Raw genomic sequence first — 23,672 nt, 5'->3', positions numbered from 1 at the left:
TTAACCACTTGGCCACCTGACCACTGTCCCCAATAATGATTAGAAAAATTACTGTATATACACAGGACTGAACTTCCCTAAACTATATACACTTCTAAAAACCAATCACGTCAGTGACCTTGCTCCCGACCAACTTCTGACATGGCAATGAATGTGACATTCCACTCCAGAGGCCTGTCCCAACATAGCTGCACAGATTCTCTTGAGTCTCAGGAGTCAACTGACCAAAGGTCATGGTCACATGATCAAAGGTCACGGTCATAATTTGTATCTTTTAAGTGATAAAGATTTTGGGATTATGACATTATGGAGTAAAGTTAAAGCAGAATTTAACAAGTAATGAGCTGGCCAAAGGTCAGTGATCATTGGGTCAAAAGCCAAGGTCATATTTTTTTTAACATTTTTACATATTTTGTTATGACGTTATAAAGCAAAGTTAATAAGTATTTAACAAGTAGTAAACTGATCAATGGGTCAAAAGCCAAGGCCTAACTTTGTATCTTTTCACTGATGAACTTGTTATGACATTATGATGTAAAGTTACTCAGAATCAAAGAGTCAAGTTAAAAAAGGCAAGGTCACATGGTTAAAGGTCAGGGTCACCTTTTGTACATTTTTTGCTGATGAACATTTTGTTATGACATGTAATAAAGCAAATTTTGTCTGAATTAAATAAAGCGTAAGCGTATCATAGGTCAAGGTGCTTGTGTCAAATGTCAAGGTCAATTTGGTTTACACTCACTTTTGAACATTTTGTTCTGACTTTATGAAGCGAAGTTGGTCAGAATTAAACATGTAGTCAACCGACGTAAGATCAAGTCACTTGGTCAAAGGTCAAGTTGATTTGGGTCCAAAATTCAAGTCTCTTACAATAACTCTGGCTGTTATTTGGTTGAGGTTTTTAAGGTTCATGAGATAAAACAAGAATATTAAACTGTGATAATGATGAGTATTCATCAAAAATGAAATATGATACTTTTGTGATAGATCTGGTTGATCAATGTGTTAGGATGATGATGAAAATGCTGTTGATGATGATGATAACGATTGTATAAAGAGTGTTAAATGATGATACTATGATATATGAAGCGTTATCATACCGGTATGATAATGATCATCTCATGTAAGGTAATATGTTGTTGGTGAGTTGACTGAAAGATGATGATGATGATGATGATGGTGATGCTGATGATGATAAGGCATCAGTAAAATTGGAAAAATAAAAGAAAACAAAAAAGAATATTAAACTGCTAATACAGAAATACATAAATACTTAGCAACACAACAAGGCGCCGTTTAACCTGTCAGTTTTCTACTTCAAATGAATGATCCTTGATTAAGTTTCAAGGTCACAGGGGTAAGAAGTATAAAATATTAGTTTAAAAGTAATACATCATGTTTCGGTTTATATATTTCAGAACTCAGCTGACTGATAAGACCCATATGCCTCTTGTTTTAAGATACATGACTACTTGGAGTTAACAAATTTGACTGTATTTGTCTGAAACGAACTTGACCCATATTCCAAGTTACTGGTCAAAATTAGCTTAAACACTTAAATGAATTCTTCTGATTTACCGAACAGTCAAGAATCTAGATATTTGGTTAGGGAAGTTCCTTGGATGACACATGACAAAGTTTGTGAGGAGAAATGACCTTGACCTGTTTTTAAGGTCACATCCGTAAAATTTGCTGTTGTAGACTGAGATGACTATATGACTAAAGTTGTATAATTTAGCTAGTAGGTTACTTGTATGAAGTAAAACAAATTTTGGTTCTTCTTTTTTACCAAAAGGCCTTGTATCATGAGCTTTAACTGATTATACTTCCTGAATTTGACCAATATTGTATGAGTCAACTTTTAGATGATGGGTTATTCAAGCCCTATGTACACGGTATATCATGCAACCTCCCTCTGTCTGTCCGTTGTCCATTTGTCCGTTGTCCGTCTGTCCGTTGTCTGTATGTCCAATGTCTGAGAATGCTGAGGTGTAGATATACTTCCTGAATTTGACCCATATTGCAGGAGTCAACTTTTCGTTGTCCGTCTGACCGTTGTCTGTATGTCCAATGTCTGTCCATCTGTCCGTCTGTCCGTTGTCTGTATGTCCAATGTCTGTCTGTCCGTTTGTCTGTCTGTCCGTTGTCTGTCCATTGTCTGTCTGTAAACTATTCTTATTATCAGTATTACTTGCGAATTACTGGAGAATATTTCCCAAACTTCACATGTAGCGTCCCCTTGGTTTGTAGTTGTGGTCATTCAACTTTTAGTCCAGTTGGGAAAACAAAAATGGCCGAAAGACAGCCATCTTGGATTTTGACAGTTGAAATCAAAACATCCTAACTTGCAGTGTCAGTTATTGTGATGGTGTGTTCCTTTACCTATTTGTTTTTATTTGCAGTGTCAGTTATTGTGATGGTGTGTTCCTTTAGCTGTTTGTTTTTATTTGCAGTGACGGAGGTAGAGATAACATCAGGTATACTAAAACCCGAGTCAGTGAAGGACAAAGTCATCTGTTACTTCCGGTCATTTCTCGACATCAATATAAAGGACAAACTAGCATGTAAGTCCTGTGTTACTGTAGATGTATTAGGTATCAAGGCACCAGTAATATCAACCTGAATCTCCAATGATCTATTGCAATTTTTTTCCATTGTTGTTTGTCTTCCGTGTGTCAAGAAATAATTCACATTTTCACCTTCTTCTCAATAACCTAGAGGCCCAGGGTAATGTTGTAAGGCCACTAGTATGCAGGGGTGAAGTGCTACCAACATTGTTCAAATAAATGACCTTGACTTACTCTCAAGGTCACAGTAGCCAGATGTGTTAAAATCTATGAACAACTTCTTCTCCTTAACAGAAAGTCCCAGGGTCATGATATTGAGCCAGTTGTATGCTAGGGTGAAAGGCTACCAGATTTGTTCAAATGAATGAAATTTCTTTCTCTCAAGGTCACATAAGTCAAAGATGTTTACATCTGTGAATAGTTTCTAATAATTAAGATGTCCAGGGTGATACTATTATGCCAGTCAGCATGCTGGTGTCAAGGACTGCTATTTGATTCAAATGAATATAACTTTAACCTATTTTCAAGATGACAGGGGTTAACCATTACACCCCTACTGATCATATTGCACTTCAGATGATGAATGCATGGCAGAGTCCATTTAGATTTCTTAAGGTTGAAAGGGTTAAGATGTGTTCAAATTTTAATCTAAAAACAAAATGTCACCTATCAGTGTATATCTCAGAACTCAAGTGACGGTTAATTAAAGCCCATGGGCCTCAATTGTCCTCTATAATAGAAAGATCAACTACCTCTACAATATAATATTAACAGGGAGATTTACTGACCTCGTGGATGGCGCTGTAGATGATGAGGCCATGGAGTTGAGAGAGAGGCTCAAGTTCACTCAGGTTATTCCAAAGTTAAGTCCAGAAGAAATGAAGAAGTACAGCTTATATTGGTAAGATTTTAATCTAAACAAGGTGATGGAAAGAAGAAAGGTATGGGGCAGAAGACAATTGAGTTGTATGTGGGAAGGGAGACAACTGAGGTGTAGATATATAATGTATATGGGAAGGGAGACAACTGAGGTGTAGATATATAATGTATATGGGAAGGGAGACAACTGAGGTGTAGATATATAATGTTGTATGTGGGAAGGGAGACAACTGAGGTGTAGATATATAATGTTGTATATGGGAAGGGAGACAACTGAGGTGTAGATATATAATGTTGTATGTGGGAAGGGAGACAACTGAGGTGTAGATATATAATGTTGTATGTGGGAAGGGAGACAACTGAGGTGTAGATATATAATGTTGTATGTGGGAAGGGAGACAACTGAGGTGGTAGATATATAATGTTGTATGTGGGGAAGGGAGACAACTGAGGTGTAGATATATAATGTTGTATGTGGGAAGGGAGACAACTGAGGTGTAGATATATGAATGTTGTATGTGGGAAGGGAGACAACTGAGGTGTAGATATATAATGTTGTATGTGGGAAGGGAGACAACTGAGGTGTAGATATATAATGTTGTATGTGGGAAGGGAGACAACTGAGGTGTAGATATATAATGTTGTATGTGGGAAGGGAGACAACTGAGGTGTAGATATATAATGTTGTATGTGGGAAGGGAGACAACTGAGGTGTAGATATATAATGTTGTATGTGGGAAGGGAGACAACTGAGGTGTAGATATATAATGTTGTATGTGGGAAGGGAGACAACTGAGGTGTAGATATATAATGTTGTATGTGGGAAGGGAGACAACTGAGGTGTAGATATATAATGTTGTATCTGGGAAGGGAAGACAACTGAGGTGTAGATATATGATGTTGTATGTGGGAAGGGAGACAACTGAGGTGTAGATATATAATGTTGTATGTGGGAAGGGAGACAACTGAGGTGTAGATATATAATGTTGTATGTGGGAAGGGAGACAACTGAGGTGTTTATATAGAATGTTGTATGTGGGAAGGGAGACAACTGAGGTGTAGATATATAATGTTGTATGTGGGAAGGGAGACAACTGAGGTGTAGATATATAATGTATATGGGAAGGGAGACAACTGAGGTGTAGATATATGATGTTGTATGTGGGAAGGGAGACAACTGAGGTGTAGATATATAATGTTGTATGTGGGAAGGGAGACAACTGAGGTGTTTATATAGAATATTGTATATGGGAAGGGAGACAACTGAGGTGTAGATATATAATATTGTATGTGGGAAGGAAGACAACTGAGTTGTAGATATATAATGTTGTATGTGGGAAGGGAGACAACTGAGGTGTACATGTAGGAGGTGTGTATGTATGCATATTTTTTGCATGATAATTGAGATGACTTTTAGTGTCAATACATGCTTGTTTTTTGCATGCAGGACTCCATCAGGAGTAGACACAAACAACGCAGATCACATGAGCTATCTCAATAGCATGTGTGAAGATTTTGAAAAAAAGATGATGACCATGATACAAAAATCATTGAAAGTGAAAGAAAGACGTCATTTTGGCGTCAATAAGAAAATGTACCTGGAGGTTCTTCAGCATTTACACTTTGCCAAGCATAAGAGTAAAGTATTTTGTGGAAGAACTAGTTTGCTGGAAACAATCAGACAAAAAATGCTGTTGACCCATACAGTTCGAGATGTTGAAGGTCAAACTGAAGATGATGAGGACAAGCATAATGCCGGTAATGATGCAGACACATCGTCTACAGCATCCTTATATCAGTCAGTGGATGGACAGATCTCCCAGAAAGAATTGGACGAACTTGCACAAATCCAAACAGAACATGAGAAGATTAAAGTTGGTTTAAAACAACTAGGTATTGTGTATAACCATGCTGACATTGACCTCGATCATGAAAATGACCCTTCTCGGAATCCCAAAGCAGAATTGATCCGCCTTCCTTTGATCAAGACATACAGTCGGCCAATTGTTGTCTATGGCAATTCTGGGTCAGGAAAAACTTCAGTGATGGCAAAGATAGCTGAACTAAGTAAAGTCTGGTTTCCGAATTCTGTTCAAATTGTTCGCTTTTTGGGAACCTCGGCAAATTCTTCTTCCATCCGTGACGTACTTTTAGGCATCTGCTTCCAGGTTTGGATATTATATAATGTGAAGCTTCCTCAGAACCTTGATCTAGATACTGATTTCATCTTCCTCACTCAGTACTTGACAGCTCTGCTTTGGCGAATTCAGACGAAGGACAGACCATTGCTCATCCTTTTAGACTCAGTTGACCAGCTCCAGGTAACAGACCATGCCAGTGCAATGCATTGGCTACCCCTCAAGGTGCCCCCTGACGTTCATATCATAGTATCTACCATATCTCATCAAAGCGATTGTCTGGGAAACCTCCGCTCTGTGCTACCTCCACACGACTGCATGGTTCACGTTTCATCTGTGTCGCAAGAAACTGCCGAAACCATGATAAAAAATGCTCTCAAAGAAAAAAGCCGTAGACTAACAAAGCTTCAGTGGCGCCACCTGCTGGAAAAGACATCAAAGGAGGGCCAGCCATTGTATGTGAAGCTATTGTCTGACCAGGCTGTAACATGGAAGTCCTCTACAGCGATATCTAAAATCACCGTGGGAAACAACATCAAGGAGGCCATTACTTGCTTGTTTCTAGCCACAGAGAAAGAACATGGAGAAGTCATTGTAGCTCATTTATATGGTAAGTGTTGATAGGACTGACACTATTATATCATAGACGATAGTCCAAACAGTCGAAACATTTAGTAGGTCCAAATCTAGTTTGTCAAATTTAATTTGCTATACCGGGTAATTTAGTTGTAATAAAAACAATGCCAAAATTCTTTTGGTGAGTGATCGCTGGCCAAGACCATTTTGACACTTTGTCAAGAGGTAGGCTCAAGGATAGCAATTTAGGTGGATCATTTCTTGAACCAAGAAAAATGACACACATATGCTTCTTCTATTGAAGTTTATGTCCTAACAAATTAAGATATAGTGATATGGTGGATAACTCTCAATAGTTATTATGTCACCCCTTCAAATGAATTGCATGCATCATCAGTCCAATGTCAACTTTTCCATTTAAACAACTTCTTCTCAATAACCAAGAAGCCAAGGGTCATAGTATTGGGCCAGTAGCATGTTGCTAGGTTACCTGTCCACTGTATGTGATGGTTTGTGTATTGATGTTGCTAGGTTACCTGTCCACTGTATGTGATGGTTTGTGTATTTATGTTGCTAGGTTACCTGTCCACTGTATGTGATGGTTTGTGTATTTATGTTGCTAGGTTACCTGTCTGTTGTATGTGATGGTTTGTGTATTTATGTTGCTAGGTTACCTGTCTGTTGTATGTGATGGTTTGTGTATTTATGTTGCTAGGTTACCTGTCTGTTGTATGTGATGGTTTGTGTATTTATGTTGCTAGGTTACCTGTCCACTGTATGTGATGGTTTGTGTATTCATGTTGCTAGGTTACCTGTATGTGATGGTTTGTGTATTTATGTTGCTAGGTTACCTGTCTGTTGTATGTGATGGTTTGTGTATTCATGTTGCTAGGTTACCTGTCTGTGGTATGTGATGGTTTGTGTATTTATGTTGCTAGGTTACCTGTCTGTTGTATGTGATGGTTTGTGTATTTATGTTGCTAGGTTACCTGTCTGTTGTATGTGATGGTTTGTGTATTTATGTTGCTAGGTTACCTGTCCACTGTATGTGATGGTTTGTGTATTTATGTTGCTAGGTTACCTGTCCACTGTATGTGATGGTTTGTGTATTTATGTTGCTAGGTTACCTGTATGTGATGGTTTGTGTATTTATGTTGCTAGGTTACCTGTCTGTTGTATGTGATGGTTTGTGTATTTATGTTGCTAGGTTACCTGTCCACTGTATGTGATGGTTTGTGTATTTATGTTGCTAGGTTACCTGTCCACTGTATGTGATGGTTTGTGTATTTATGTTGCTAGGTTTTTGTGTATTTATGTTGCTAGGTTACCTGTCTGTGGTATGTGATAGTTTGTATATTTATGTTGCTAGGTTACCTGTCTGTGGTATGTGATAGTTTGTATATTTATGTTGCTAGGTTACCTGTCTGTTGTATGTGATGGTTTGTGTATTTATGTTGCTAGGTTACCTGTCCACTGTATGTGATGGTTTGTGTATTATGTTGCTAGGTTACCTGTCCACTGTATGTGATGGTTTGTGTATTTATGTTGCTAGGTTACCTGTCTGTGGTATGTGATGGTTTTTGTATTTATGTTGCTATTAGACTAAGGTTACCTGTCCACTGTATGTGATGGTTTGTGTATTTATGTTGCTAGGTTACCTGTCCACTGTATGAGATGGTTTGTGTATTTATGTTGCTAGGTTACCTGTATGTGATGGTTTGTGTATTTATGTTGCTAGGTTACCTGTATGTGATGGTCTGTTTATTTATGTTGCTAGGTTACCTGTCCGCAGCCCGAGATGGTTTGTCACTGTCAGAGCTTGAAGACATTCTCTCTCTTGATGATGAAGTTCTACAAGACACATTTTTATATCACCTACCTCCAGACCCAGAAAATATCCGCTTCCCGTCTGGAGTTCTGACACGAGCTCTCGCAAATGTTTTGGACTACCTTGTTGAACGCAGGTCTGGTATGACAAACGTTCTATCTTGGTACCATCGCCAGTTTACTGAGGTAATTTTTAACTTCATCCATGTGTCCATATATAGCTTTTTATACACTGGTCAAATCCATGTTTTTCAACGGATCACTTTTTTTATACCCCCGCAACAAAGTTAGGGGGGTATACTGGAATCAGGTTGTCCATCCATCCGTCCGTCCGTCCGTCTGTCTGTAGACACGCTTTGTCCGGACAACTCCTCCTAAACTGATGGGCTGATTCCAATGAAACTTCTCACAAATATTAATGATCATGTGTAGATGTGCATGCCAATTTCTTTTTCTCAAAATTATGGTTGCTATGGCAACTGGTCACTATAAACAGGTTTTCCGATAAGAACCATAACTTTAAGTTCGTCCGGACAACTCCTACTAAACTGAAGGGCCGATTTCAATGAAACTTCACACAAATATAGAGGACCATGTGTAGATGTGCATGCTACTTTCTTTTTCTCAAAATTATGGTTGCTATGGCAACTGGTCACTATAAACAGGTTTTCCGATAAGAACCATAACTTTAAGTTCGTCCGGACAACTCCTACTAAACTGAAGGGCCGATTTCAATGAAACTTCACACAAATATAGAGGACCATGTGTAGATGTGCATGCTACTTTCTTTTTCTCAAAATTATGGTTGCTATGGCAACTGGTCACTATAAACAGGTTTTCCGATAAGAACCATAACTTTAAGATTGTCCGGACAACTTCTCCTAAACCGAAGGGCCGATTTCAATGAAACTTCACACAAATATAGAGGACCATGTGTAGATGTGCATGCCACTTTCTTTTTCTCAAAATTATGGTTGCTATGGCAACTGGTCACTATAAACAGGTTTTCCGATAAGAACCATAACTTTAAGTTTGTCCGGACAACTCCTCCTAAACTGAAGGGCCGATTTCAATGAAACTTCACACAAATATAGAGGACCAATGGTAGATGTGCATGCCACTTTCTTTTTCTCAAAATTATGGTTGCTATGGCAACTGGTCACTATAAACAGGTTTTCCGATAAGAACCATAACTTTAAGTTTGTCCAGACAACTTCTCCTAAACCGAAGGGCCGATTTCAATGAAACTTCACACAAATATAGAGGACCATGTGTAGATATGCATGACACTTTCTTTTTCTCAAAATTATGGTTGCTATGACAACTGGTCACTATATTACTGGGTTATCTTAGTTAGCCTCTAATTAAGAGTTCCAATTCACCATTGACTCCTGCAGATTGCGGGGGTATTAGTCAGCCATTCTGGCGACAGTTCTAGTTTTATCTTAATTTTTTTTTTTTAAATGTACAGTGAATTAAACCTGTTCTAACGGCCACTTTGAATAAGGGACCTCCTCCGTTAAGCGGCCAGTCTGTGTATTGAACCTATATAATGTATAACTATATAATGAACCTTAAATAAGCGATCACCTGTCTAACAAACAAAAATCTGCCCCATGTCGTTGTATCGTCCTGTATTGAGTGGTCATTTTGTCCGGAAGTAGACATCCACGATGATCACATGACCAGGTATTTTTATCAAATTCATCAAAACTTTGATCTTTGTTGGTTTTCATTTCAAAACACACTGTACATGGTATATTGTTATCAATATCAACAAGTGCATTATTTAAGCATTGAACGGCTTTCAGTTGGCATTCATATTGACTATGAATGCCAACTGAAAGCCGTTCAATGCTTATATTTACCGTCTGCGATTTTTTATTTGTCGTGTGTGTTTTTTTTTGAAATTTTCAAATTCAAATTTCAGTTGGCAGTTCATAAGCTGGTGAACTCGCAACTGAATTGGTAGGGTTATATAGTGGCAGTGCCATACAATGGTAAATATAATATGATAAATTCAATAAACTGTGGAAAAAAGAATTGGGCAACAGGCTGTTTCTTGCCAACTTGGTTTAAGCAGCCATCTGTCTTAGCAGCCAATATCTGTCGGTCCCTTGGGTGGCCGCTTAATACAGGTTTGACTGTGCTACATTTACAATCAGAAGACATTGTACACATCACATAAAAACCACACACACCACCCTCACACATACACAAACACACACAAGATATATACATATGTTTAAAAAATTAAAGTCAATAATTAAGATCCACACATTGTTAAAAAGGGGAGAGGTAATTCCAGTGATATTTTTTTGCATAAGAATAATTATAGCTATAGACCTGTAAATGACACAGATAGTTACATACACCCGCGGAACCAGGGATGATAATATGAAGATTCAGTGGTCATCAAATTGAGATAATATTAATACAAAGAAATCATGCAAACAAAATCAACTGATTTCTTTAAAATTTGTGTCTTTTATAATCATGATGACCTAGCTATTGCAACCGCCTTGTGTCTGTCGTCGTAGGTCCTCTGTTGTACGTTGTCCATAAGTTAGATATATCTCAAATTTTATATTGGGTTCGCCTTGATCGCTTGTTGTGCATGTTTAACTTTGAGAGTGGTCAGGAAACAGTTACAAAGATAAAAAAAAATATTTAAAAATATATATTTGTAAGTCAAATTTTACAAAGATACAAAAAAAAAAAAAAAATAGAATCTACAGTTATGATATTTTAAGATTAAATGGTGATATTTTGAACTGTTGAGAATAGCAGGAAAGAGTATAAAATGTAAATGAAAGAATGAGTGAGGAAAAAGAAAATTCATACCAGTTGTGATTGTCTTCCTTTCCTCTTGAAAGTATACTGTAATGGTCATTACATTGATTAATCTGTATAGGAGGATAATCCCCAACCATTTTCACATAAATACATTATGCATCAGCTTTTACTACAAATGAAAAGAAGATTAAATGAATTTGAGAATGTATCTTTTAAATGGGAGCCATTGATATATGTACATGAGGATTTCACTGCTTGCTGATTGATGCTGCAATACCTTTTTGTCAAAAACATTTTCTAGGAAAAAAAAAAGCGAAACAAGTTATATCAACTTATATTAATCACGCTTGTCGGCTCGAATGGAAGTGCAAGGAATCTTACTGTGGGAGGAAACAGGAGTACCCGGCGAAAACCATGTAGTCTGGCAGGTGACACCATACCTTTTAACGTCCGATCGGGGAATCAAACCCTGGCTGCCTAGGTAAAAGGCAAGCGTGTTACCACTGTGCCACTTGACTAAGACTGTTCACTACAACAAAAATTTCACACGATGTATATTAAGGGTGCATACATCACTTGACTTTAATATTTTACTTCTGTAGGTGGCGGCAGAGAGGTATCTCTCCAGGGAGCGGGCTCTCAAGAGACATGCCTTATTGGCAGACTTTTTTCAGGGAGTGTGGTATAAGAAGAGAAAAGCTCTTAAGCTGTACAAAAAGAAGACGGCCTCATACCCTAACTCAATCCGCTCAGTACCAGAACAGCCTATTCTGTATTGCCACAACATGTACAACACACGTAAACTCATAGAGCTGCCGTACCACCTTGTCAAATGTCAACGCTACCAGGTGTTCCGTGACATCATTGCTTGTGATTTTAATTTCCTGTATTCCAAATGCAAAACAGCTGGTATCACCGACCTTGTGGAGGATCTTCATCTGTGTTTGGTTGCCATGGATACGGAGGGTTACCTTGACGAGGAGGTTTACCATGACATCCTTTATGTCCATGAGATTTTGTTGATGGGCGCCAACATGATCCGGAAGGACGCTAACAATCTCCCAATTCAGGTATGATTTGAAATTAATTTAGCCAGTAAATGTAGGAATTTAGGGCAACTATCTCACTCATACGGTCAGGAAGAAATGATGGCATCATATATATACAGTTTCAACCATGGTGCAATATCAATAAAGTTCTTCCTTATAATGTTAATCCTAAACACCTGAGCAGATTTCAACCAAACATTGTGAACACTCTGGGCGAGCAATGATTTCTTCAATGAATGCACGTGGTTGGTTGGACATCTATTGGCGGGGGGGTCAGTCCGGGAAACAATATTTTATTCTACAGTTTCTTCATGTTTAGACACAGAGTTGATAGAATCAAATCCTCTTCATTCTGTCTTATGCTATGTTGTATACCATTTGTTACAACTATTTTTGTAACAAATCGTGATGCACTTGACTGATTATTGTGTGAGTCGCACTTGACAGGATATTAACTTTTATTTGAAATATCATGTAAATCAAGTTTGTTGACAACTTTATATAGGTTTTTAGAACTCATATCCTAGCATAGATTTGGTTCAAAAGTTTTGTCTTGTCAGAAATGTTTTGCACATTTTAGGGGAAAATTTGATTTCGAGATTGTATCTTTATAGTAAAAAGCTGTTTGTAGAAATTGGATTAAATTGATGCATCTTAATACATGTAGAAATTTGGTTCAAATTAGTTGTATCTTGTCAGAAATTTGTTCCAAAAGTTCTATTAGAGCAAGAATTTGGTTAAGATATCCAATCCTTAAAGAAATTAGGCTTATAACCCAGTTTTAGCTCTAACGTTCAATTCTTTCAGAAATTTAATGAATGGAATCTCATCAAATTAATATTGTGTTCTGTTCAGTAATAATATTTTATATTTCCCACTATTTTGTGGGAACCGATTAAAAAGTTTAAAACAAAATGACTATTTGATGTCCAGCTGATGTCCAGACTTGGCCTTGCAACAGCAACAACAAAATGGTTGAAAAGTCTAGTAAAGGGTGCATATGAGTGGTGTAAAACAACCTCTATTCCAATACTGTCACCGCGGTCCTTCTGTATGCCACAACCAGGGGGGATTCTTCAAGTGACCATTGACATCGAGATCTCCTTAACAGAAAGTAAGTCTAGTCACTTCCCATCCTATACCACAGTATTGTTTCCCTCTACTGTCAAACTTTTATGATCCGCCATTTTTGTGGGTGTATCATACTTTCCATGTCCTTTATACCTGGTTGCTTCCAGTTCCACCCTGTTTGAAATCAATGACATTGGCAACTACGAATGGGATTGAATTATTTTATTACACAGTCTTATTAAAAAATAAAGGAAGCATTAAATTTTTAGTCACCAACATGTTTAAAAATTTTACAACAGCGCTAAAATAAGATTTGTAGGTTGGACAATTAAAAGTGCTAAAATTAAACCCTTGAATTATGAAGCAACCAATATGTTCATTTATCATGAGAATGGTCCTGTTGTCAGACATTGGGGACAGCTAGATTATAGCTTGTTGTGCAACACAATAATACTTCCAGTGATCAGACTCAGAGTTGTGCCCACCTTTGATTGGCAGTCCCAGGATATATATCAATCATATACATGTGTTAGTGTTACTGAATGTAAGCTGTAAAAAGGATAGGTAAGACATTGATCAACCTCATAAAAAATAGTATTGTTGCAATAAGGTATGTGTATTTTTAATACTTGATTGACAGGTTTGAGGGAACGGGACCTGGCTCATGTGATGTACCATCATGAAGATGGCAATCAGCTGACTGTTCTGACCCCGCCCACATCAAGATTTGACCATGCCTTCGTCCATATGTTTGACCTAGCAGACAATGGAAGCCGTATATATGTGACCAAATTGACCAGAGATTTCATGGCTGTCAATTTCTTTGCTGGAAAAAAGTATGTGCTTGTTTATTAGAATCTGAGAAACAATTTTCTTTTTTCAGAGATATGTACAAAAGACAGAATAAAGAATAAAGAACCTTCTCCCCGGGGATGACTTGTGAAGTATTTGACAGCTTAAGAATCTTACCACAAGATGTTATTCCCTTTTCTCACTCCCAAGTGGGTGAATGATTATTTTTTCTCTTAACCTGTTTACCAGCATATGTATCTAATATTGACAATACATTAATGCAAGACAATTTTGATACCCTTGACCTGATTTCAAGGTCACATGTGTCAAACATGTTAAAATCTTTATTCAAAATATAAGAACTCAGATGATGATGAAGACCCTTGGGTCTTTTGTTTGCTTTTGTAACAGCTAATTGTGAATGTTTGATATTTCGATTTTCCTCATAATTGGTTTTTGCAGAAAGAAACATGAACCTTTATATACATATATGTCTTTCAGCAGTTGATCATCATCTGTTCAAAAAGTGGAATGTAAGAGATCTGTTCTATTTATAGATACATGCACCTGAAGGACAAAGGTGGTCACGACCAGTTGTTCCTGACAAAAAAAGCTGCGCCTTTGGAGTTTCCACGTGAAGCCAACTGTATCACTGTCTCCAGCTCTGGAAAATATCTCGTCTATTCCAGTCGTAAGAAAATTTACATCTTATAACTATACATGTACTGACCACCAAACGTACTGTTCCAAAGGTACCATTCAGCTCATACTCGCCTGAAATGATCTTTAGATTGGGGTCTGTCCAAAATCCAAGTAGATGACCACTGTTTCCGCCTTCTTGAAAAACACATTTTTAACTTCTTCTAGAGTTTAACTGGTTCTTGTGAGCAGAATATTGGTAAGGATGTTATGGGAAGGAGGATGACAAAGCATTAGTGTTTTTCGGCCTCATAAAACTTTGACATGGCAGCCATTGTAGCCATTTTATGATTACACAATCATGGCTTCCCTGAACAACACCTATGTTAGACTTCTTCTCCAGTTCCACCATTGGCATTCTTTTCAAACTTGCCTGAAATAATCCTGAGATAGTCCTAACCATGTGTTGTTATCCAAGTGGTTAAGGTGTCCCGACACTTTATCACTAGCCCTCTACCTCCGGGTTGCAAGTTCGATACCTATGCGGGGCAGTTGCCTGGTACTGACCGCAAGCCGGTGGTTTTCCTGCGGGTACTCTGGCTTTCTTCCACCTCCAAAACCTGGCACATCCTTAAATTACACTGGCTGTTAATAGGACGTTAAACAAAATAAACCATACCAAACCAAACCTGTCCAAAATCCAAGATGGCCACCATCTTGAACAAAACATTTCAAAATTCTTCTCAAGTTCCACTTGCCTGAAATAATCCTGAAATGGTCCTAACCAAGTATTGTTATATGGTCAGTTCCTAAATCCAAGATGGCCACCATCTTGAAAGGACATTTCAAAATTCTTCTCAAGTTCAGACCGCCACCAAAGGGATTTCAGCTCAAACTTGCTTAGAATGATCCTGAAATGGTTCTTCAAGTGTTGTTTTCTGGGTTGGTCAGGAACCTAAGATGACCACCATTTACCACTATCCATGGATTTGAGTATGTATAATGCAATAATGTTACTGGTAGGACCTTTAAAGTCAGATGACCGTTAAGGCCCCATGGACCTCTTGTTCTTACTTTCAACTGAACCATATTTTCTGTACGCATTAATTCCTGCTGCAGTGATTCTTGTTAACGACTCTAGTGTGTTTTGATTTCAGTCTCCAGAGTATACATATGTCTCAGCGATACTCATGGTGGTGTCAACAAAATCAAGCATGTTTTGGAAACAGATCCAGAGGACAAGGTTGTCAGTAACCCTGATGAAGATCAGAGACATCCGGAAAATAAAGTCAGCATCAAGAAGAAACCGTGTGCGGTGATAAATATGGTCATTTCACCTGATGAGAAGTATCTGGCTGTGTTTACGACTGGGTGTGGTCATTACAAAGTGTGGAATCTTGAGAATGGCCAATTTCTGTTTGATGCAAAAGAACCAGTAGATGCAAAAGAAAAGCCCTTTTTTAATTTTTCATTCTCAGAATATAATGACATTGGAAATTCATCTCTCATTACCAACAATAACATCCTTATCTATCGTAAAGATGGCTACCGTTTCGAAGGTCAGCTGTGTGTGTTTGATCTTGACAATAGACAGTACTTGCACAGCCTGGACAGTGGATCGTCCTACAAACTAACAATCCTGTCACTTCACCCAACACAGCGCTACCTGTCCGCTGCTACTTCAGCAACTATCTGCAGTAGTAATGAGAATGGTAAAGAATGGAAAATCTGGGATGTGTGTAGTGGTGACATAGTTACCAAGGCTACCGTACCCCAACTGTATAATGACTCTTGGGGCATGAACTGTCTGAAACTGTTTGGTTCAGATAAGATCTTTGCTGTGTCATCACACCATGGGACAGTTGGAGCAATACACATTTCATACTGTGGTGGAGTGGACAGCCCTTCACACTCAGCCATCCCCTTCTGTAGTCTGAATGAACACACTATGGATTTGGTACAGGTCATAGTGGTAAGCTCTTTACACATACATTACAGTAATTATTATTGTGGTAAGCCCCTACTTGTACATTAAATATCATTGTGGTAAGCCCCTACTTGTTCATTAAATATTGTGGTAAGCTCCTTACTTGTACATAAAATAGTGTAGTAAGCTCCTTACTTGCACACTGTACATTAAATATCATAATGGTAAGCTCCTTCTTGTACGTTAAATATCATAATGGTAAGCTCCTTCTTGTACATAAAATATCATCGTGGTAAGCTCCTTCTTGTACATTAAATATCATAATGGTAAGCTCTTTCTTGTACATTAAATATCATAGTGGTAAGCTCCTTCTTGTACATTAAATATCATAGTGGTAAGTTCCTTACTTGTACATAAAATATCATAATGGTAAGCTCCTTCTTGTACATTAAATATCATAATGGTAAGCTCCTTCTTGTACATTAAATATCATAATGGTAAGCTCCTTACTTGTACATTTAAATATCATAGTGGTAAGCTCCTTACTTGTACATTTAAATATCATAGTGGTAAGCTCCTTACTTGTACATTAAATATCATAGTGGTAAGCTCCTTACTTGTACATTTAAATATCATAGTGGTAAGCTCCTTACACATACAATATTGTAGTGGTAAGTTCCTTACTTGTACATTAAATATCATAGTGGTAAGCTCCTTACTCGCAAATGAAATATCATCGTGGTAAGCTCCTTACTTGTACATTAAATATCATTGGGGTAGGCTCCTTACTAACACGTATCCTCACTCATACATAAAATATCATGGCAAGCTCTTTAATCATACATAATCAGTTTCGAAAAACCGTCTAGACAAATTTTGGAGTAATGTCACAACATAACACCAATATCTTTGTTTGAATATTATATGGACTACGATCTGATTAAAGGGGCAATACTAAGTTATACTAATGGGTGTGTAAAAACGGTGAGTCCAAAACAGAGATTAATTTAATGGTCCAATTTATTGGAGAACGTTGTTGACATGTTTCGGCTATAGGGTGATGATGATGACGGCTGCTCTATAACCAAAACATGTCAACGACGCTCTCAAATAAATAGGACCATTGAATGAATATCCGTGTTGGGATCACCGTTTTTACACACTCCTTTGTATTAAATTATAGTAAGTTATAAAATATCATAGTGGTAACTTCTTACTCAAATTCAAAATATAAATATAAACGTGGTAATCCAGTAGGTCTCGTATATTGCACATATACCTAGGACGGTGTTTTGCGACCCCCCACAATTAGCGGAGAACAAAGCAATATGTTGGTTTTGTAAGAGGGCAAACCAATTATAATCATTTTTTTCTGACCTAAGATTTTTCCTGTGTGACCTAATACAGGTACATAAAGGTAAATTAATTTGAAACATATTATACATATGTAGTAAAAAGGCATATACCGTACTTCCGAAACATGATGAATAAAAGCAAAGAGGGCTCTCAGATATACCACCTTTCATCAGTAGAATGTATTTATATAACATAGTCACATATAACGAACCAAGAAAATTCAATACATAGTAAAAAGACATGATGAAAATATGTTTCGTTGCTAGAGCTCGGACATGAAGCAGCTGATCTCTGCTGCCATGGACAACTCGGTGAAAACCTGGGATCTCAACAAAGTCCTGACCAAGTTTACCACGATAACGGAAGGTTGCCATGACGATGAGGAAATTGCCTCAAAACTAACACCGATGTTTGAGGAGGAGCTCAGGCAGGTTGTCAACACTAATGCACTTGGAGTTAACAGGTTTGTTACGTTTAAATTCACTTTCCTACTGTAAACATGGAAATTAACGCGAGGGGGAAATTTATGCTAATTACACGAAGTCCTTTTGATCTTGAAAATTTCCCCCATGCGTATTATTTTGATATCTATTTGCATAATCTCGAACTACAAACGAAGGTGGATCGATCGCGAAAAATACCATAATGCGTATAGTTTACATATAACCACGTTTACAGTATCCAGACGGGACAAAGATTGTAATTTTTTCCTCCTCCAACCAACAAATATCTATATACATGTATATATGTTTTCTGTCTGTCTTGACACCCTGTCCTTCACATAACATCCATATACACATGTATCTTGACAATATTTAGTTTACATCAGTTATTAGTATGTTCATAATGCAGATAATCTTAGATAAGTTTGAATACAGGCGTGAGTGTTTAAGTCACAGGTATTTGAATTCGATTTTATAGTATTTTGTTTGGTCCTAAATGACAATAGCTGTCGATGGGCTGTAAAACCTAAACAAACAAACAAGTTGAAATAGAGTTTCACTTTTGATTCAGCAGGGACTACAAACAACCATTTTCTACTGTCCTGTTGATTGACAATGTATTTTGTTGTTTCATCTTTTTGTCATTGAGGAACATCAGATAAGGTAATTTCTTGTCTTTAGATTCACAACTACTCTTTATAAGAATAATAATGATTTTGTTCTAAATGGTATTGTTATAGTGATGCGCATGAAATTTACATGGCTTTATCAAATGGAGAAATGGTGATTGAAGATCTCAAGTCAAATGAAGTGAAGAGCAAAGTGCCCTTGACATCAGAACCGCTGTCACTGTTGTTGGTAGGGTCAGCGGGGGACCACGTGGTAGCGGCTTCCAACAATGGAACCATTGTTGTTTGGGAGATAGCATCAAGTGAGTTCTCTCAAATTATTAATACTGTTGACTAAAATGTTAAATCTTTTGTTCATTGTAATGTTGAATTTGTTGACTATAATGTCGAATACTGCTGACTATAATGTTGAATTTTGTTGACTAATGATAACAGACAGCTAACAAATGTTTTATTTAATGTTGTTGACTGTTATAATGAATGTTATTGACAATGATACTGAATACTTTTGACTAATATTTAATATGGACTGCAATGTTGGCTACAATGTTGGCTGCAATGTTGACTGCAATGTTGACATGACTGCAATGTTGACATGACTGCAATGTTGACATGACTGCAATGTTGACTGCAATGTTGGCTGCAATGTTGACATGACCGTAATGTTGGCTCAGTAAGGGTGGGGGATTACTTATTGGATGAAGGAGATATGATATAAACAGAGTGTGAGGCTCCTTAAATGGTGCTTGGTGCGGGGCCCAAAAAGAGAAACTTCATTGAAATCTTGAAAAATGTATGGATAAGGAATTTTGATCAAATTTGGTATGCAGCATTCTTGGGCAATACATATTAAATATGATTTAACTTAAATGTATATTCCTCCTAGGGTCAGAGGGTTGGGGCCCAATAACGGAAGAAGAAATCGGGTATTAATATTAACCGCTTTTCAACTATTTGCTTTGAATTGTCTATGGAACCAGAAAGCTAAATAATGAATATAGTCATATGGAAGTGTTGACTACATTGTGTACATATGGTATTGAAAAACAGATAAAAAAATGGGAAAAGTATTTGTAATATAGTCGAATATCTAATCAATGCATAAGAACTGGAGCATTTTTTGGGGGATTTTTTTTATCAAACTTCACACAATGATAAAGGGCCCTTAATATTTCAGGACAATTTTGAGTTTCAGGGATTTTAGGTCAAGGTCACTAACTATTTTCAGTGTGGGCCGGTAGGGACATGTATCGCTTTAGTAATACCCAGTATGGTTGTTATACTTACAGAGGTCATCCATAAGACTGTCAAGTGTAAACATAAAGTGTCCTGTATGGCCGAGGCCAGTGACATCCTTGTGGCCGGTCAAGCTGGAATGGAGGCTAAGGGTAGTATCTGGAATATAAAGACAGGTAAGCTACAAAATCATCTCCTCGTTATAAACTTCTGATATTTAGCCCACCTTCATCATTAATGTCCATGATTTGTAAGTCAGCGAGCAGTTCTTCGTACTGTTACAGTTTCACAGGAGCTAACGAGCAGGTGTGCAGGTATTTTTGTTGAAAAGTGATATACCTATCTTGTTTGACAGCTGTGCTAAGGCACAATTTGGCAGGTGTGCAGGTATATTTGTTGAAAAGTGATATACCTATCTTGTTTGACAGCTGTGCAGGTATATTTGTTGAAAAGTGATATACCTTTCTTGTTTTGACAGGTGTGCAGGTATATTTGTTGGAAAGTGATATACCTATTTTGTTTGACAGCTGTGCAGGTATATTTGTTGAAAAGTGATATACCTTTCTTGTTTGACAGGTGTGCAGGTATATTTGTTGGAAAGTGATATACCTATTTTGTTTGACAGGTGTGCAGGTATATTTGTAGAAAAGTGATATACCTATATTGTTTGACATGTGTGCAGGTATATTTGTTGAAAAGTGATATACCTATCTTGTTTGACAGGTGTGTATATTTGTTGAAAATTGATATAGTTGAAAAGTGATATACCTATCTTGTTTGACAGGTGTGTAGGTATATTTGTTGAAAAGTGATATACCTATCTTGTTTCAAAGGTGTGGAGATGTATTTGTTGAAAAATGATATTACCTATATTGTTTGACAGGTGTTTAGGTATATTTGTTGAAAAGTGATATACCTATCTTGTTTGACAGGTGACCTACTGAGAGAATTGTCCCTACTTTACTCCTTCTACACAGTGGCCATCAACGCCAGTGGTACCAAAGTAAGCTTTTCCTTTTCATCGACATCATTGATCATACAGGTTGCAAGCGAAAAATTCAATCATTTTTTAAAAAGAAATGATCCTCATTGATTTTCAGTTCAGCCATAATAATGTTCTCTATCCATCTTCATTGTTTCATGTTTGCAATGTTCAACTTCCTGGCCAGTTTGAATTGTGATGTTGTTTCTTTGTGTTGCAGTTCGTGTCAAGCATGTTTGATTTCCCAGTAGTGGTCAGTGTAAAAGAGGAAACAGAATCTCAAATGATGGACATGAACAAAGTGGACACAGAGATGTCAGCAGCTAAATGCACAGCGGTCAGTCCGGACGAGGCTCTTGCTTTGTGTGGCTCAATTGATGGAAGTATCCGGGTCATTGAGATGACCGGTGCATACAAGTTCCGGTTGGGACAGAAGTCGACAGTGGTGATGGCTATTTTCTCTCCGGACAGTCGCTATATTGTCTCAGGTGGCTACAAATCAATCTATATTTGGAACATGCAAGATGGCTCTCTAAAGTTCAAGGTCAGGAAACATGATAATTTCATTCTTAACATCAAATTTGACCAGAAAGGAACCCACTTCCTGACGTCTGGCCGAGATAAAAGGATTGTGGTTTGGGATTTTCGGCGTGGAATCTCTTTGACTACATTTTATGCTGATAGCCAAGTAGATCAGGTGGAATTCACAAAGCGAGGCTATGTTGTCTTTGTTCCAGTGGGCGTTTCTGGTGCTGCTACACTCAAGCCAAATCCAGTCCTTAAACAGATGCTCAAGGGCAAATACAACCTGAAAATAAATTCTACCATAACTGACGCCCAGGGCATGGCACTCGGCTTCTCCTCTCAGAAAATACAAGGCAACGAAAGTGGAGCTTGTGATATTCTATAACATAGTAACAACGAAGCTGTATGTACAATATTTTACCATGGTAACATTGAAAACAGCCTTCCTTCCTAAGTGTAGCCATGGTAACAATGAAGGTGGCAATGTTAACCGGTTGTGTTTTCTCTGTACTGCTTGTACACTTCATTCTCAGGAGCGAGTTGTTTTCACTTCATGTTGATAAATGTTTGTGCATTTAGCAATCAGAATATTTCAAATCCACTTCATTATTGATATGACGTTTTCAAAGTATGATGATGGTAATAGGATAATTATAAGTTTGGATCAGTGAGGATATGCAGACATACGCTGGCGTCCAACTCCTACATATTGTGAGCAGCGTTGAGGTTTCTGAGTGTTCATTTCTCCACATCGTATGAAGTGTGTAGTGACTATTTAGAATTTGAAGTTGTAATTGTTATAGATTCATCTGGATGCTACAATTCTCCACCTACCACGACTGCTGTGTCTCTTCCTGCCCGTTTTGATTATTTTTCACAAAGCTTAATCATAGATCTTTCAAATTCCATATGTAAGTTCCCTTTGCTCCCTAGTAAGAAATGGCCTACGGATGGCCCTTTGGAATTTTTACCGCTGAAGATTTTTATCACAATATCTCAAAAAATAAGGCTGCGTGGATATTCTTAATAAAAATTTGCACACTATTATGATATGGTAGGGAATGCAAATAGTTCTTCATCCGTGGGCCATCATTCATCAACCACCCGTCCATAAACACTATGCTTGTTATCACTTTTTCGTATAAAGTACTGGAAGATTTTTCTCAAAATTCCAAGTTTGTCCTTGGTCACAATAGTTGTGACCTTTCGATTTCGACTCGGATCTAGAAAACGAAATGGCCGACAGACATTTATCTCTGATTTAGACACTTGTAGCTTTGTTATTGCTACCTTCAGACTTAAAGGTACGGGAAGGACTCTTCTCAGACACCACATGTAGGTTCCCCTTGGTCGCTAATTGTGCCCATTTAATTTCTCAGAATTGCCGATTGACAGTTATCTTTGATTTTGGCAGTTTAAATTTGATATTGTTATTTCTTAAGAGGTATTTGGGCGATATTTCTGAACTTCCATATGTACTACTATATGCTCCCCTCCATACTTGTGCACATTTGATTTTGAGTCTGACCAGGAAAATGACTGACAAGTGCCAATCTTGATATGTTTTAACATGATGTCCTTGTTAGTTGCAATTGTGCATGGTAAACCTTAAGACTGATCTGAAAAACAACATGACCGCTATGCATCCACGATGGATATTACAATGTAGTTGATGTTGGGTATTGCTGTTTCCCAGAGAGTGATCTTCTCTCTTAAACAGGACCAACATGTATTAAAATGTTTTAGAGGAGGAGAGCAAAGATGAAAAAAGTAAAAACAGATCTATGTTCTGTTAGGGCCAAATTTCCAATATTGCTATCGACCTAAACGCGAGAAGGATCGAAAACACGATGGCGAAGGAGCGAAAACGTATTTTCGCTCCTTCGCTCCTTCGCCATCGTGTTTTCCCTCCTTCGCGTTTAGAGCGAAGGAGCGATATTGGAAATTTGGCCCTAACAGAACACCATACAGATCAGTATTTCATAGATGCAATAAGAGAATTAGATTATAGGTGTCATAATTCCATAGGATCTCATGATTTAAAAATATTTTCTCTAGTCATGGTATGAAAGGAAAAGATTCAGCAGTGATGCTTCATTAAATGGCGTTATTTCCTTGTAATAAACCTTTCTATTGTTTGGCATTGCTGTATTTTATGGCATTAGCCACTTTGATATCTGATCAAGTATACCGACTTTCATTTGCGTAAATGCAGGCTTTTTAGTCTTGCGCGAATATGA

General features: G+C 37.6%; 1 protein-coding gene across 1 annotated transcript in view; it reads left to right on the top strand.

Annotated features, from left to right (window-relative positions):
• Positions 1-23,309, top strand: part of LOC117339097 — a 29,585-nt gene extending 6,276 nt beyond the window's left edge. The window contains exons 6-19 of the mRNA XM_033900476.1: positions 2,454-2,564; positions 3,342-3,468; positions 4,894-6,194; positions 7,938-8,173; positions 11,386-11,853; positions 12,766-12,946; positions 13,544-13,739; positions 14,253-14,386; positions 15,492-16,306; positions 17,884-18,080; positions 18,801-18,991; positions 19,979-20,101; positions 20,858-20,928; positions 21,128-23,309. Coding sequence (XP_033756367.1) covers positions 2,454-2,564; positions 3,342-3,468; positions 4,894-6,194; positions 7,938-8,173; positions 11,386-11,853; positions 12,766-12,946; positions 13,544-13,739; positions 14,253-14,386; positions 15,492-16,306; positions 17,884-18,080; positions 18,801-18,991; positions 19,979-20,101; positions 20,858-20,928; positions 21,128-21,817 — 4,841 coding nt within the window. The 3' untranslated portion in view covers positions 21,818-23,309. The remainder of the gene's footprint in view (positions 1-2,453; positions 2,565-3,341; positions 3,469-4,893; positions 6,195-7,937; positions 8,174-11,385; positions 11,854-12,765; positions 12,947-13,543; positions 13,740-14,252; positions 14,387-15,491; positions 16,307-17,883; positions 18,081-18,800; positions 18,992-19,978; positions 20,102-20,857; positions 20,929-21,127) is intronic.
• Positions 23,310-23,672: the final 363 nt, after the last annotated feature.

The sequence above is a fragment of the Pecten maximus genome, chromosome 12, assembly GCF_902652985.1.
Source record: "Pecten maximus chromosome 12, xPecMax1.1, whole genome shotgun sequence".
Lineage (NCBI taxonomy): Eukaryota > Metazoa > Mollusca > Bivalvia > Pectinida > Pectinidae > Pecten > Pecten maximus.
The sequence above is the reverse complement of the archived record's forward strand: the minus strand, read 5'-3'. Positions and strand labels throughout refer to the sequence as shown.